At 54.0% G+C, this 14,566-nt stretch overlaps 1 protein-coding gene across 2 annotated transcripts in view; it reads right to left on the bottom strand.

The window, feature by feature from the left end:
- Positions 1 to 11,385, bottom strand: part of dync1li2 (dynein, cytoplasmic 1, light intermediate chain 2) — a 25,354-nt gene extending 13,969 nt beyond the window's left edge. For both annotated transcript variants that reach the window (XM_084436698.1, XM_084436699.1), the window contains exons 1-5: positions 11,275 to 11,385; positions 10,261 to 10,334; positions 9,547 to 9,663; positions 8,653 to 8,883; positions 532 to 698 (exon numbers count right to left, since the gene is read on the bottom strand). In XM_084436698.1, the coding sequence (XP_084292824.1) occupies positions 532 to 698; positions 8,653 to 8,883; positions 9,547 to 9,663; positions 10,261 to 10,334; positions 11,275 to 11,360 (675 nt within the window). In that variant the 5' untranslated portion in view covers positions 11,361 to 11,385. The remainder of the gene's footprint in view (positions 1 to 531; positions 699 to 8,652; positions 8,884 to 9,546; positions 9,664 to 10,260; positions 10,335 to 11,274) is intronic.
- Between the last annotated feature and the right edge of the window lie 3,181 nt (positions 11,386 to 14,566).

Genomic DNA, 14,566 nt, shown 5'->3' with positions numbered 1-14,566 from the left:
GCAGACTATGAGGACTGGTTTACCAGGTGTGTTACCTTGGTGCAGACTATGAGGACTGGTTTACCAGGTGTGTTACCTTGGTGCAGACTATGAGGACTGGTTTACCGGGTGTGTTACCTTGGTGCAGACTATGAGGACTGGTTTACCAGGTGTGTTACCTTGGTGCAGACTATGAGGACTGGTTTACCAGGTGTGTTACCTTGGTGCAGACTATGAGGACTGGTTTACCAGGTGTGTTACCTTGGTGCAGACTATGAGGACTGGTTTACCAGGTGTGTTACCTTGGTGCAGACTATGAGGACTGGTTTACCAGGTGTGTTACCTTGGTGCAGACTATGAGGACTGGTTTACCAGGTATGTTACCTTGGTGCAGACTATGAGGACTGGTTTACCAGGTGTCTTACCTTGGTGCAGACTATGAGGACTGGTTTGTTGACCAGGTGTGTTACCTTGGTGCAGACTATGAGGACTGGTTTACCAGGTGTGTTACCTTGGTGCAGACTATGAGGACTGATTTACCAGGTGTGTTACCTTGGTGCAGACTATGAGGACGGGGACGCCCAGGTTGTGTGTGAGGGTGTTGTCTCCCAGGGGCAGGACCACGCCCTCCTCATCGCCCCCTGCTGGCGGGGCTCGTCTCTGCGGGGAGGACGGGCTGGCCTCCTCTGGCTCCGAATACTCCTGAAACGCCTTCACCACTGGTTCAAAACGCAGCACACAAACACGTTCATTTTCAAAACAGAAGATGCAATGAGACAGCCTGTAAACAAAGATGTTTGTTAGATAAAGAGTTCTATCTGTGCCGACTGTTCTGATGATGCAGCACAACAGCTGTGATCTGATCCAGGTGCTTTATCTGCTTTCAAACAAGAGGATTCACATTTCTCTCATTGCTGAACGTTCATCTGCCATCTGTTGCTTCCCATGTTTAAACAGGCCGTTATGTTATTATAACAATGATTCAGCATGATGACATAAACAGACCGGGTTTCCCATAGGACCTGGCTGGCTGTGTCCAGCTAGCAGCTGCCGAGTGTGTGTGTGTGTGTGTGTGTGTGTGTGTGTGTGTGTGTGTGTGTGTGTGTGTGTGTGTGTGTGTGTGTGAGAGAGAAGTGGGGGTGGTCACTTCCTCAGGAATGCAGATACAGATGACACACACACATAGGTTGACTTCCTCTTCTCTTGCTCGTTCTACCCTTGTTGTTGGGAGGCATGAAACAGGCTGAGAACAGAAGCTTCCGCAGCCATGACGGGGCGTGGCCAAGACAGACTGACCCCAGCTCCATGCCTCCTCCTCTCTCCCAGCTCCACGCCTCCTCCTCTCTCCCAGCTCCACGCCTCCTCCTCTCTCCCAGCTCCACGCCTCCTCCTCTCTCCCAGCTCCATGCCTCCTCCTCTCTCCCAGCTCCACGCCTCCTCCTCTCTCCCAGCTCCACGCCTCCTCCTCTCTCCCAGCTCCACGCCTCCTCCTCTCTCCCAGCTCCATGCCTCCTCCTCTCTCCCAGCTCCACGCCTCCTCCTCTCTCCCAGCTCCACGCCTCCTCCTCTCTCCCAGCTCCATGCCTCCTCCTCTCTCCCAGCCTCCTCCTCTCTCCCAGCTCCATGCCTCCTCCTCTCTCCCAGCCTCCTCCTCTCTCCCAGCCTCCTCCTCTCTCCCAGCTCCACGCCTCCTCCTCTCTCCCAGCTCCACGCCTCCTCCTCTCTCCCAGCTCCATGCCTCCTCCTCTCTCCCAGCTCCATGCCTCCTCCTCTCTCCCAGCCTCCTCCTCTCTCCCAGCTCCACGCCTCCTCCTCTCTCCCAGCTCCATGCCTCCTCCTCTCTCCCAGCCTCCTCCTCTCTCCCAGCTCCACGCCTCCTCCTCTCTCCCAGCTCCATGCCTCCTCCTCTCTCCCAGCTCCATGCCTCCTCCTCTCTCCCAGCTCCATGCCTCCTCCTCTCTCCCAGCTCCATGCCTCCTCCTCTCTCCCAGCTCCACGCCTCCTCCTCTCTCCCAGCTCCACGCCTCCTCCTCTCTCCCAGCTCCATGCCTCCTCCTCTCTCCCAGCTCCATGCCTCCTCCTCTCTCCCAGCTCCACGCCTCCTCCTCTCTCCCAGCTCCATGCCTCCTCCTCTCTCCCAGCTCCATGCCTCCTCCTCTCTCCCAGCTCCATGCCTCCTCCTCTCTCCCAGCTCCATGCCTCCTCCTCTCTCCCAGCTCCACGCCTCCTCCTCTCTCCCAGCTCCATGCCTCCTCCTCTCTCCCAGCTCCATGCCTCCTCCTCTCTCCCAGCTCCACGCCTCCTCCTCTCTCCCAGCTCCATGCCTCCTCCTCTCTCCCAGCTCCACGCCTCCTCCTCTCTCCCAGCCTCCTCCTCTCTCCCAGCTCCATGCCTCCTCCTCTCTCCCAGCTCCACGCCTCCTCCTCTCTCCCAGCCTCCTCCTCTCTCCAAGCTCCATGCCTCCTCCTCTCTCCCAGCTCCATGCCTCCTCCTCTCTCCCAGCTCCATGCCTCCTCCTCTCTCCCAGCTCCATGCCTCCTCCTCTCTCCCAGCTCCACGCCTCCTCCTCTCTCCCAGCCTCCTCCTCTCTCCCAGCTCCATGCCTCCTCCTCTCTCCCAGCTCCACGCCTCCTCCTCTCTCCCAGCCTCCTCCTCTCTCCCAGCTCCATGCCTCCTCCTCTCTCCCCGCTCCACGCCTCCTCCTCTCTCCCAGCCTCCTCCTCTCTCCCAGCTCCACACCTCCTCCTCTCTCCCAGCTCCACGCCTCCTCCTCTCTCCCAGCTCCACGCCTCCTCCTCTCTCCCAGCCTCCTCCTCTCTCCCAGCTCCACACCTCCTCCTCTCTCCCAGCTCCACGCCTCCTCCTCTCTCCCAGCTCCACGCCTCCTCCTCTCTCCCAGCTCCATGCCTCCTCCTCTCTCCCAGCTCCACACCTCCTCCTCTCTCCCAGCTCCACGCCTCCTCCTCTCTCCCAGCTCCACGCCTCCTCCTCTCTCCCAGCTCCATGCCTCCTCCTCTCTCCCAGCTCCATGCCTCCTCCTCTCTCCCAGCTCCATGCCTCCTCCTCTCTCCCAGCTCCATGCCTCCTCCTCTCTCCCAGCTCCATGCCTCCTCCTCTCTCCCAGCTCCATGCCTCCTCCTCTCTCCCAGCTCCACGCCTCCTCCTCTCTCCCAGCTCCACGCCTCCTCCTCTCTCCCAGCTCCATGCCTCCTCCTCTCTCCCAGCTCCATGCCTCCTCCTCTCTCCCAGCTCCATGCCTCCTCCTCTCTCCCAGCTCCATGCCTCCTCCTCTCTCCCAGCTCCATGCCTCCTCCTCTCTCCCAGCTCCACGCCTCCTCCTCTCTCCCAGCTCCACGCCTCCTCCTCTCTCCCAGCTCCATGCCTCCTCCTCTCTCCCAGCTCCATGCCTCCTCCTCTCTCCCAGCTCCATGCCTCCTCCTCTCTCCCAGCTCCATGCCTCCTCCTCTCTCCCAGCTCCATGCCTCCTCCTCTCTCCCAGCTCCATGCCTCCTCCTCTCTCCCAGCTCCATGCCTCCTCCTCTCTCCCAGCTCCACGCCTCCTCCTCTCTCCCAGCTCCACGCCTCCTCCTCTCTCCCAGCTCCATGCCTCCTCCTCTCTCCCAGCTCCATGCCTCCTCCTCTCTCCCAGCTCCATGCCTCCTCCTCTCTCCCAGCTCCATGCCTCCTCCTCTCTCCCAGCTCCATGCCTCCTCCTCTCTCCCAGCTCCATGCCTCCTCCTCTCTCCCAGCTCCACGCCTCCTCCTCTCTCCCAGCTCCACGCCTCCTCCTCTCTCCCAGCTCCACGCCTCCTCCTCTCTCCCAGCTCCATGCCTCCTCCTCTCTCCCAGCCTCCTCCTCTCTCCCAGCTCCATGCCTCCTCCTCTCTCCCAGCCTCCTCCTCTCTCCCAGCTCCATGCCTCCTCCTCTCTCCCAGCTCCATGCCTCCTCCTCTCTCCCAGCTCCATGCCTCCTCCTCTCTCCCAGCTCCACGCCTCCTCCTCTCTCCCAGCTCCACGCCTCCTCCTCTCTCCCAGCTCCACGCCTCCTCCTCTCTCCCAGCTCCACGCCTCCTCCTCTCTCCCAGCTCCACGCCTCCTCCTCTCTCCCAGCTCCATGCCTCCTCCTCTCTCCCAGCTCCATGCCTCCTCCTCTCTCCCAGCTCCATGCCTCCTCCTCTCTCCCAGCCTCCTCCTCTCTCCCAGCTCCATGCCTCCTCCTCTCTCCCAGCTCCATGCCTCCTCCTCTCTCCCAGCTCCACGCCTCCTCCTCTCTCCCAGCTCCATGCCTCCTCCTCCCTCCCAGCTCCATGCCTCCTCCTCTCTCCCAGCCTCCTCCTCTCTCCCAGCTCCATGCCTCCTCCTCTCTCCCAGCCTCCTCCTCTCTCCCAGCTCCATGCCTCCTCCTCTCTCCCAGCTCCATGCCTCCTCCTCTCTCCCAGCTCCACGCCTCCTCCTCTCTCCCAGCTCCATGCCTCCTCCTCTCTCCCAGCCTCCTCCTCTCTCCCAGCTCCACGCCTCCTCCTCTCTCCCAGCTCCATGCCTCCTCCTCTCTCCCAGCCTCCTCCTCTCTCCCAGCTCCATGCCTCCTCCTCTCTCCCAGCCTCCTCCTCTCTCCCAGCTCCATGCCTCCTCCTCTCTCCCAGCCTCCTCCTCTCTCCCAGCTCCATGCCTCCTCCTCTCTCCCAGCTCCATGCCTCCTCCTCTCTCCCAGCTCCACGCCTCCTCCTCTCTCCCAGCTCCATGCCTCCTCCTCTCTCCCAGCTCCATGCCTCCTCCTCTCTCCCAGCTCCATGCCTCCTCCTCTCTCCCAGCTCCACGCCTCCTCCTCTCTCCCAGCTCCATGCCTCCTCCTCTCTCCCAGCTCCATGCCTCCTCCTCTCTCCCAGCTCCATGCCTCCTCCTCTCTCCCAGCCTCCTCCTCTCTCCCAGCTCCACGCCTCCTCCTCTCTCCCAGCCTCCTCCTCTCTCCCAGCTCCACGCCTCCTCCTCTCTCCCAGCTCCATGCCTCCTCCTCTCTCCCAGCTCCATGCCTCCTCCTCTCTCCCAGCCTCCTCCTCTCTCCCAGCTCCATGCCTCCTCCTCTCTCCCAGCTCCATGCCTCCTCCTCTCTCCCAGCCTCCTCCTCTCTCCCAGCTCCACGCCTCCTCCTCTCTCCCAGCCTCCTCCTCTCTCCCAGCCTCCTCCTCTCTCCCAGCCTCCTCCTCTCTCCCAGCTCCACGCCTCCTCCTCTCTCCCAGCCTCCTCCTCTCTCCCAGCTCCACGCCTCCTCCTCTCTCCCAGCTCATCTGATGGCAGCAGTGTTTCGCTGGCAGAGCTCGTCAGACATAGGAGCTGCCAGACAGGACAGTCTGACAGCAGGGTTGGACCAGCAGGGTTGGACCTGAAGACTCCACTTTGCCCCCTGACACTGTTCCACAAACAAAGGTGGGGCCAAATCACTTAACACCACCAACCAATACTACTGTTATCTGTACTATCAACCAATACTACTGTTTCATCATCTGTACTATCAACCAATACTACTGTTATCTGTACTATCAACCAATACTACTGTTTCACCATCTGTGCTACCATTTTAAGAGGACACAATGTACGTATTTGAAACTTACAAGAACATCTCAGATACTCATCTAAAAACACACTAGGTTGCATTTCTCAGCCGGCTGCTGTACTGTCTGGTCACATCACCTGACATCAACACACTCGTCTGCTGTGTGTTTATGTAGCCTGACCTATTCAAGCCTATCAAGAAGATGATCCTGTATTTGGACGTGAGGCAGCTCCACTAAGCAGCTGTAGCTTTGGTACTGCTGTATTCTCCAGGACACCCAGACCAGCCCCCTCCACCGTCAACACAACCCTGTCAGACAGAACCCATGATGCAACACTGCTGTAAGGCTGCCATGCCACCAGCCCTAAACTCTCTCACACTCACACACACCAAAGAGGTGTGACACACCCTATACATACATGCATACATATATACACACACACACACACACACACACACGCACGCACACGCACGCACACGCAGGCTGAATGGTTCACACTAGTATGTCATGTGCAGTGCTGACAGGATAACGGACATGTTGTCTGTGTGGTGAGCGGGGAGAGAGAGAGGCTCTGGGTGGGACAGAGCGTTGTCTCTATGTCTCTGGGTAGGACAGAGCGTTGTCTCTGGGTAGGACAGAGCGTTGTCTCTGCGTCTCTGGGGAGGACAGAGCGTTGTCTCCATGTCTCTGGGGAGGACAGAGCGTTGTCTCCATGTCTCTGGGGAGGACAGAGCGTTGTCTCTATGTCTCTGGGTAGGACAGAGCGTTGTCTCTATGTCTCTGGGTAGGACAGAGCGTTGTCTCTATGTCTCTGGGTAGGACAGAGCGTTGTCTCTATGTCTCTGGGTAGGACAGAGCGTTGTCTCCATGTCTCTGGGTAGGACAGAGCGTTGTCTCTATGTCTCTGGGTAGGACAGAGCGTTGTCTCTATGTCTCTGGGTAGGACAGAGCGTTGTCTCTGTCTCTGGGTAGGACAGAGCGTTGTCTCTGGGTAGGACAGAGCGTTGTCTCTATGTCTCTGGGTAGGACAGAGCGTTGTCTCTATGTCTCTGGGGAGGACAGAGCGTTGTCTCCATGTCTCTGGGGAGGACAGAGCGTTGTCTCTGGGGAGGACAGAGCGTTGTCTCTATGTCTCTGGGGAGGACAGAGCGTTGTCTCTGGGGAGGACAGAGCGTTGTCTCTGGGGAGGACAGAGCGTTGTCTCTGGGGAGGACAGAGCGTTGTCTCTGTGTCTCTGGGGAGGACAGAGCGTTGTCTCTGTGTCTCTGGGGAGGACAGAGCGTTGTCTCTGGGGAGGACAGAGCGGTGTCTCTATGTCTCTGGGGAGGACAGAGCGTTGTCTCTATGTCTCTGGGGAGGACAGAGCGTTGTCTCTATGTCTCTGGGGAGGACAGAGCGTTGTCTCTATGTCTCTGGGGAGGACAGAGCGTTGTCTCTGGGGAGGACAGAGCGTTGTCTCCATGTCTCTGGGTAGGACAGAGCGTTGTCTCTATGTCTCTGGGGAGGACAGAGCGTTGTCTCTGGGGAGGACAGAGCGTTGTCTCCATGTCTCTGGGGAGGACAGAGCGTTGTCTCTATGTCTCTGGGTAGGACAGAGCGTTGTCTCTGGGTAGACAGCTGCCTGACCAGGGAAGGCCTTTAGCTGACCTGGTTCCACCACACACACTAGCTGTCCTGTCCTGGAGGGCAACACACACGGGCCTGGATCAACACCAGCCATCATCACAGGGCCAAACGTTTCAAGTGGAACACAGAAAAATTTGGTTTTGGTCACTAATATGTTGAGAAGTGAAAAGGTGAGTCTAGTGTCTTGTGGCAAAGCCTAATTGTTGACATTCTGACCATATTTACTTTGTAGATCCCTGGCTCCTATCTACAGTAGAGCAACCATTCCTCCTGGACACAGCCATGCCGCACCACCATACAGGAGCTGACCGGTTCATCTACAGGGCTTCCTCTTTCACAGGGCTTCCTCTTTCACACCCATGGGTGAGTGGCTCTGTGGTTTAGCCCTTCATTTTGTTCCACAGTGCTACAGACTGAAACAGTCAGAGGAAGACAGAGCCACATAGACAGGAACTAGTACCATAACAGGAACTAGAACCATAACACGCTCAACACATCATCAGCCTGCCAGGAAGACTCTGCAACCCAAACCCCAAACAAGCCCTGGAGCTGGTCTAAGCAGACAATTGAAGCTATTCTAAGCAGGCATGTGAAGCGGTTCTAAGCAAAATGAGTATCAGTCTTCAAAGACAGTTCGCTCGGTAGACCTCCAGAGTTGGCCTCTAGTCCCCAACCTCAAGCCTCTAGTCCCCAACCTCAAGCCTCTAGTCCCCAACCTCAAGCCTCTAGTCCCCAACCTCAAGCCTCTAGTCCCCAACCTCAAGCCTCTAGTCCCCAACCTCAAGCCTCTAGTCCCCAACCTCAAGCCTCTAGTCCCCAACCTCAAGCCTCTAGTCCCCAACCTCAAGCCTCTAGTCCCCAACCTCAAGCCTCCAGCATCTAGTCCCAAACTGCTAGCCTCCAGCCTCTAGTTCAAAACCTCTAGCCTAATCTCCAGCCTGTAGTCTAAAACCTCTATTCACCAATCCCCAGCCTCTAGCTTCCAGCCTCCAACACACAGCTGATGATCACGGGCTGCGCTGACGACCCAGAAAGCTCCATGACGATGTGATGTCATACCGATCTTCCTTGCCTACTCTGCACTTTTTTCTGTTCACATTCAGAGCCAGCCTGTCTGTCTGTTACATAAACTATTGATCTATCGATCCATCTATCTCTCCAATGCAACACTAACACTGGGCTGGTGTGGCAGCCGGCCTAGTCTACTGACAGGCTGGACGACTATGCAGACAAACTAGATGATGACCTGTAAAACAAGCATGCTTTCAAATGAGTCAGGAAGAAGCATCACTGACCTGGCTACCTCCATGAGACCTGACCACACCCATACAGACTCAGGAGCTACAAGACAGACAACAGCAGAGCATACGCAGGCCTGGAGTACTGGAGGACTGAAGCAGAGCCCACGCAGGCCTGAAGGACTGAAGCAGAGCACACGCAGGCCTGAAGGCCTGGAGGCCTGAAGCAGAGCGGAGGTATCAGACGGAGGACTCACTCTTCTGCTCCATCTCCCTCATCTCCTCTGGGGGGATCTTCAGCTTGTCCAGGTGGTCTCTCAGGACGCTGGCCCACTTCTGCAGGGACTCCATGATGCTCCACGGACGCGACATGTCGGCCACAAACACCGCCAGGCTGTCGCCTAGCGACTCTGCTGAAACAGCGAACTTGAGCAGGCCTTTGTGGTAGAGGTCGCCGTCCAGAATCCACACGTTACAGCGCGTCAGGTCTGCAGCAGAGAGGACAATGACAACAATTAAAAGTGACTGAAAAGTTAATTCCCAGATTTGTATCTAAACACACGTGTTAGAAGATAACTGATGAAAATAAGTGGAAGATCTGTGAACTATGTAGCATTGAATTGTGGAGTTAGACTGGTAAACTGTTTTTCAACATTTTAATTTTCCTGATTTATGAAACAGGACCTGATGATGTCATGGGGTCCTACTGATGGTGAGTGCACATTATGATGAGTTAAAGCTCAATTAGGACAGTCTTGAGAAAAGGTCTAAACAGCAAAATTAGCTGTTTTTGAACTAGGTTTTCTAATAGTTCTGAATGTTTATTTCACTCAGATTATTGTGGATGCTTAATGGGACACTACACTTTGATATCATATATGGATTTTTACTATTTCGAACCAAGTTTACAGTAGCCTAACTTTAAACTTTTTTTCTAAGGGAAATAACAATTAAACATTTCATCTGACCCAGACACCATGAGACGAGCGATCGCTGAGCAGTTCTGATGAACTCAGACACACGGGCACCTCATGCTTCATGCCTCACAGCAACTCTGACAGATCAACAGGACCAGTGTTTCAGCCTCAGTGGGAACTCTCCGCCTCTAGAGATGGGAGGAGGGCGTGGCAGAGAGGAGGACCACAGCTCACCGTCTCGGTCCTCGTCATGGACGTTCAGGTACAGGTACTCCAGCCCTCGGCCCTTCTTGTTGTGGTCTGATCCCTGCAGCTTGCCCATGATGGTGGTCTTTCCCGAGCCATCCTCACCTGAACCGGAGACAAACAGAGCTCTTATCCACAGTAGAGCAACAGCAGAGTCGACAACAACAACAAAAACAGCATCACAAGACAGGCCTTTCATCAAAATAACTACATAGTTGTTGTATTACTGGGCTAATTAAAATAATGTGCTGGGTCTAGTGATTGTTTTCCCGTTTATTCATCTGGATACATCATTTAGGATTAAACTATTGACTGCCACAGTCAGTAACTATCTCTAACCGGCTCCTCTATGTGACTTTCCCTGATAACTGAGTGTGATCTGTCCTAGCTCAGGTTCAGGGTGGGTTCTAGCTCAGGTTCAGGGTGGGTTCTAGCTCAGGTTCAGGGTGGGTTCTAGCTCAGGTTCAGGGTGGGTTCTAGCTCAGGTTCAGGGTGGGTTCTAGCTCAGGTTCAGGGTGGGTTCTAGCTCAGGTTCAGGGTGGGTTCTAGCTCAGGTTCAGGGTGGGTTCTAGCTCAGGTTCAGGGTGGGTTCTAGCTCAGGTTCAGGGTGGGTTCTAGCTCAGGTTCAGGGTGGGTTCTAGCTCAGGTTCAGGGTGGGTTCTAGCTCAGGTTCAGGGTGGGAGAGACAGATCTCTTACTTACCGAACACGAGGATGTTTTTCCCGGATGGCAACTTCGAGCTTGAACTTTCAGAAACTTCACTAAGAATAGAAGTCCTGTTAGACAGAGAGATAAAGGTCAGTTTGTGAGCTAGTGGGCTGGCTAGGGACAGCTAGCCCTCTGCTGGGTTAGGGTTAGGGTTAGTGAGCTAGTGGGCTGGCTAGGGACAGCTAGCCCTCTGCTGGGTTAGGGTTAGGGTTAGTGAGCTAGTGGGCTGGCTAGGGACAGCTAGCCCTCTGCTGGGTTAGGGTTAGGGTTAGTGAGCTAGTGGGCTGGCTAGGGACAGCTAGCCCTCTGCTGGAGCTACATCCGTCTGATCAGATGGACACAGATCAAGGATCTGCATTAACCTGACATGTCCTCAGCTCCATCACTAGATAAGTGAGCTCACTGGGCTGAGATGAGATGTCAGCGGCAGTTTGACAGGTCAGATGTTCTGCTACCCGGATAACGTTGAGGCTAGGCTAGCTCACCCACTAGCTAGCTAGTTAAGAGGCTAGGCTAGCTAACCCACTAGCTAGCTAGTTAGCTCTGGCTAGCCGAACCCTCCCTGTTCTAGTGGGTCCGTTCCTAGCTGCCTAGCTCGATACAGCTATCCTAACTAGCTCTGTGCTAACTAGCTCTATGCTAACTAGCTCTATGCTAACTAGCTCTATGCTAACTAGCTCTATGCTAACTAGCTCTATGCTAACTAGCTCTATGCCTAACTAGCTCTATGCTAACTAGCTCTATGCTAACTAGCTCTATGCTAACTAGCTCACTAACTCACCAGGGATACTGGCTGGTTATTGATGCTGTTGAGAATGTGCTGACTAAATGCTGAATATATTTAACTAATGCCTCACAACCATGCAGGGCTAACCCTGCTAGCAGGCTCGCTGGCTGATCTCAGGTCGGTTTGGATGAGGAGGGCAGTGACCAAGCACATGAACCCGTCCGCCTAGCCGCTTGACTGAGAGAATCACACCCGGAGATGTTAACAAGGGTTCAACTCGCCAGAGGTTCTGTCCTTCCTCGTCTTCAGGGTTGTTCTCCATGGTGTCGCCAGCCCCCAGCAGCTTGTTCTCCAGGACGGGAGCCATCTTCTCTCTGAACCAGGGAGGGGCTGCTCGGTTTCTCTCTAGTCACACAGGGAGGGGGCTGTTCGGTTTCTCTCTAGTCACACAGGGAGGGGGCTGTTCGGTTTCTCTCTGATCACACAGGGAGGGGGCTGTTCGGTTTCTCTCTGATCACACAGGGAGGGGCTGCTCGGTTTCTCTCTAGTCACAGAGGGAGGGGCTGCTCGGTTTCTCTCTAGTCACACAGGGAGGGGGCTGTTCGGTTTCTCTCTAGTCACACAGGGAGGGGGCTGTTCGGTTTCTCTCTGGTCACAAAGAGAGGGGGGGTTCGGGCCCGGGGTCCAGGACGCTTGAGGTGCACACGATCTGAGGGTCGAGACATCCCGGCGGTGTGCAGCTCATCAGGGAGACGCACAAGAAGACATATCTACGGATACATTCGTCATTCCCATATGAACACCTTATGGGTTGTAGGCCTTGCCATGAACTTGCCATGATGATGACTTTATAATTGAATGTTTGGATTGGAATAGCAACTAGGCTAGGCTATATCTGGTGTAAATAGACGTCATACTTAGGCCTAGGCTACAGCAATTTCATTTAAAAAAAACAACAATTAGGCTACCTGTGTATTTCCTAATAAGCATTTTAACTGAGCACACCAGCAGAGGTATGCATAAATAGCTATACTATATCTGGTGTAAATAAGCTTCGTACTTAGGTCTACTGCAATTTCATGAAAATAAAATATTTGTTATATAGCCTATATTACTTCTAATACGATTTTAACCGAGCATACCAGCAATAAAGGTAGGCCTATGCATACATAGCTATAATCTGATAAGCATTTTTTCTAATCACTTCACTACTGAAGTACCTGGAGGATAAATCGAGTTCACCCAGTAAACTCTACTTTAAAAGATTTCCAGCCAACTCTGTATTAGGTACACGATTGTTTACGCTACTGTTACCATGACAGAAGTTTTAAGGCAACTAAAAATGACATGTCTTTTAAGCCTGCGGGAGTTGCGGTCAGGCATCTGAGCAGGAAGCCCGGTACGCGTTGGCTTGAATGATGTCATCCTTTTAGACAGCGTTGCCTTGTGCATTGTGGTCCTGATTGCATCAGTTAAAGCAGGGAGAGAAGAAAGCAGAGCATCTGATATGCAGGAGCGCCGCCTAGCGGAGAGAACAGTGAGTCAAAGTATAGGCTCTGTGCACCAGCTCCACTACTTCCTGAAAGGAAGTGGGCATCTTTATTTCCTGTCCTATACTATTGGATTAAGTGATTAATCAATGGTGCGGTACACCCAGCGCACACCTGATAAATCACTTAATCCAATAGTATAGGACAGGAAATAAAGATGCCCACTTCCTTTCAGGAAGTAGTGGAGCTGGTGCACAGAGCCTATTGACCGGGCTTCCAGGCTTCAGGCAAACGTCCCCTCAGCTAGTTAGGCTACTGTAGCACACCCATACGCCTAGCCTACCTGGTGTTAAATTAATTACAACCAATTGACATTCATTGTAGAGGATTCAATTATGGCTTGTTTATGATCACAGACAGGAGAGGGAGAAGCTGCCCCAGGACAACAAACCAATGAAGAGCCACAAAGTGCTTTACAATGGCCTCTTATTCACCCATTCACACACACATACACACACCAATGGTGGCAGCTGCCATGCAAGGTGCTAGCCTGCTCACTGGGAGCAATTTGGGGTGTGGATGTGTCTTGTGCAAGGACACTTCGACATGTTGACATGAGAAGCCTGACCCTACGATCATCGGCCCGCTCTACCTTCTGAACCACAGCCGCTCCAATAATCAATAACCACACCCTCTTCATCTGGAGTCTAGCTGGTGTAATTCTCTTGATCAGTGACACTCAGTGTGACAGATTGGACGGACGGACGGACGGACGGACGGACGGACGGACGGACAGAGATAGATAGATAGATAGATAGATAGATAGATAGATAGATAGATAGATAGATAGATAGATAGATAGATAGATAGATAGATAGATAGATACTTTAATGACCCCCCTAGGGATCAGCAGTGGATAAACCTTCCATTAGATGGGAGCAGAGTTATAAAGTCCTGTTGAGTTGATAGAGGGACCCTCTTGCTTTCCTGAACCACTGGGCTGTCTGTGCCGGGGGAAGGGGGGGGTTCTGGGGTTGGGGAGTGGCTAGGGTTGGGGTTGGGGCTGGGGCAGGGACTGGGGTTGGGGTTGTGGCTGGGGCAGGGACTGGGGTTGGGGAGTGGCTAGGGTTGTGGCTGGGGCAGGGACTAGGGTTGGGGAGTGGCTAGGGTTGGGGTTGTGGCTGGGGCAGGGACTAGGGTTGGGGAGTGGCTAGGGTTGGGGTTGTGGCTGGGGCAGGGACTTGGGTTTGGGAGTGGCTAGGGTTGGGGTTGTGGCTGGGACAGGGGCTGGGGTTGGGGAGTGGCTAGGGTTGGGGTTGTGGCTGGGGCAGGGACTGGGGTTGGGGAGTATAGAGTTGTGGCTGGGGCTTGGATGGTGGTGGTGGAGGTGGTGATAGTCCTGGGAAGGCATGCCAGAACTCTGAGTCATGTGAAACTTGACCTTCCCCCATCTCTCTGCCACTGTGAAGCCTCTCTTCCAGGGAAACACAACATCAGAATATTTTTTTTCTTTATGATGGAAACTAGACTCTCCTTGTGTATTTGAGCTAGCGAATGACTGTCCCAACACAACTCAGTACACCTCTGGAATGCACTATGTTGGTATTTCCTGCTCTGTCATTGATATTTTACACTTTTGAATGTTTGTCTTGATCATGGGCTTCACATGTTTGAAGGAACAATGAGGAGGATCACCTTTGACTTGAAGCATGCAGAGTTAGCCAACTTCTCCTCCTGGGTAGATGCATCTGTAGCTATGTTTCTTCCCTGTATGGGATGCAGAAGATACCAGTCTGATCTCTCACCTTATAGTCTCCAACAGTATCGCAAGAATCATTTCAATGCGTTAGATAAATTGTTATTTAATTTCATATTTCTGACACAGGGGGGCGATGTCGTCACAGTAATGGTTCAAGGTTCAAGATTCAAGATTGCCACATCGCTCTGCTTTCTGTAAAGAAAAACACAAGTGATTGATTACATATGTTGTTTTTGAAGAGCCAAACCAGGGAACTAAACTCACAAACCATAAAATGTTCTGCTTGAAAGTTCTGGGAAGTAGCCTACAAACAGCTCAGTCCAA

The sequence above is a fragment of the Borostomias antarcticus genome (assembly GCF_949987555.1).
Source record: "Borostomias antarcticus genome assembly, chromosome: 4".
NCBI classification, from domain to species: domain Eukaryota; kingdom Metazoa; phylum Chordata; class Actinopteri; order Stomiiformes; family Stomiidae; genus Borostomias; species Borostomias antarcticus.
The sequence above is the reverse complement of the archived record's forward strand: the minus strand, read 5'-3'. Positions and strand labels throughout refer to the sequence as shown.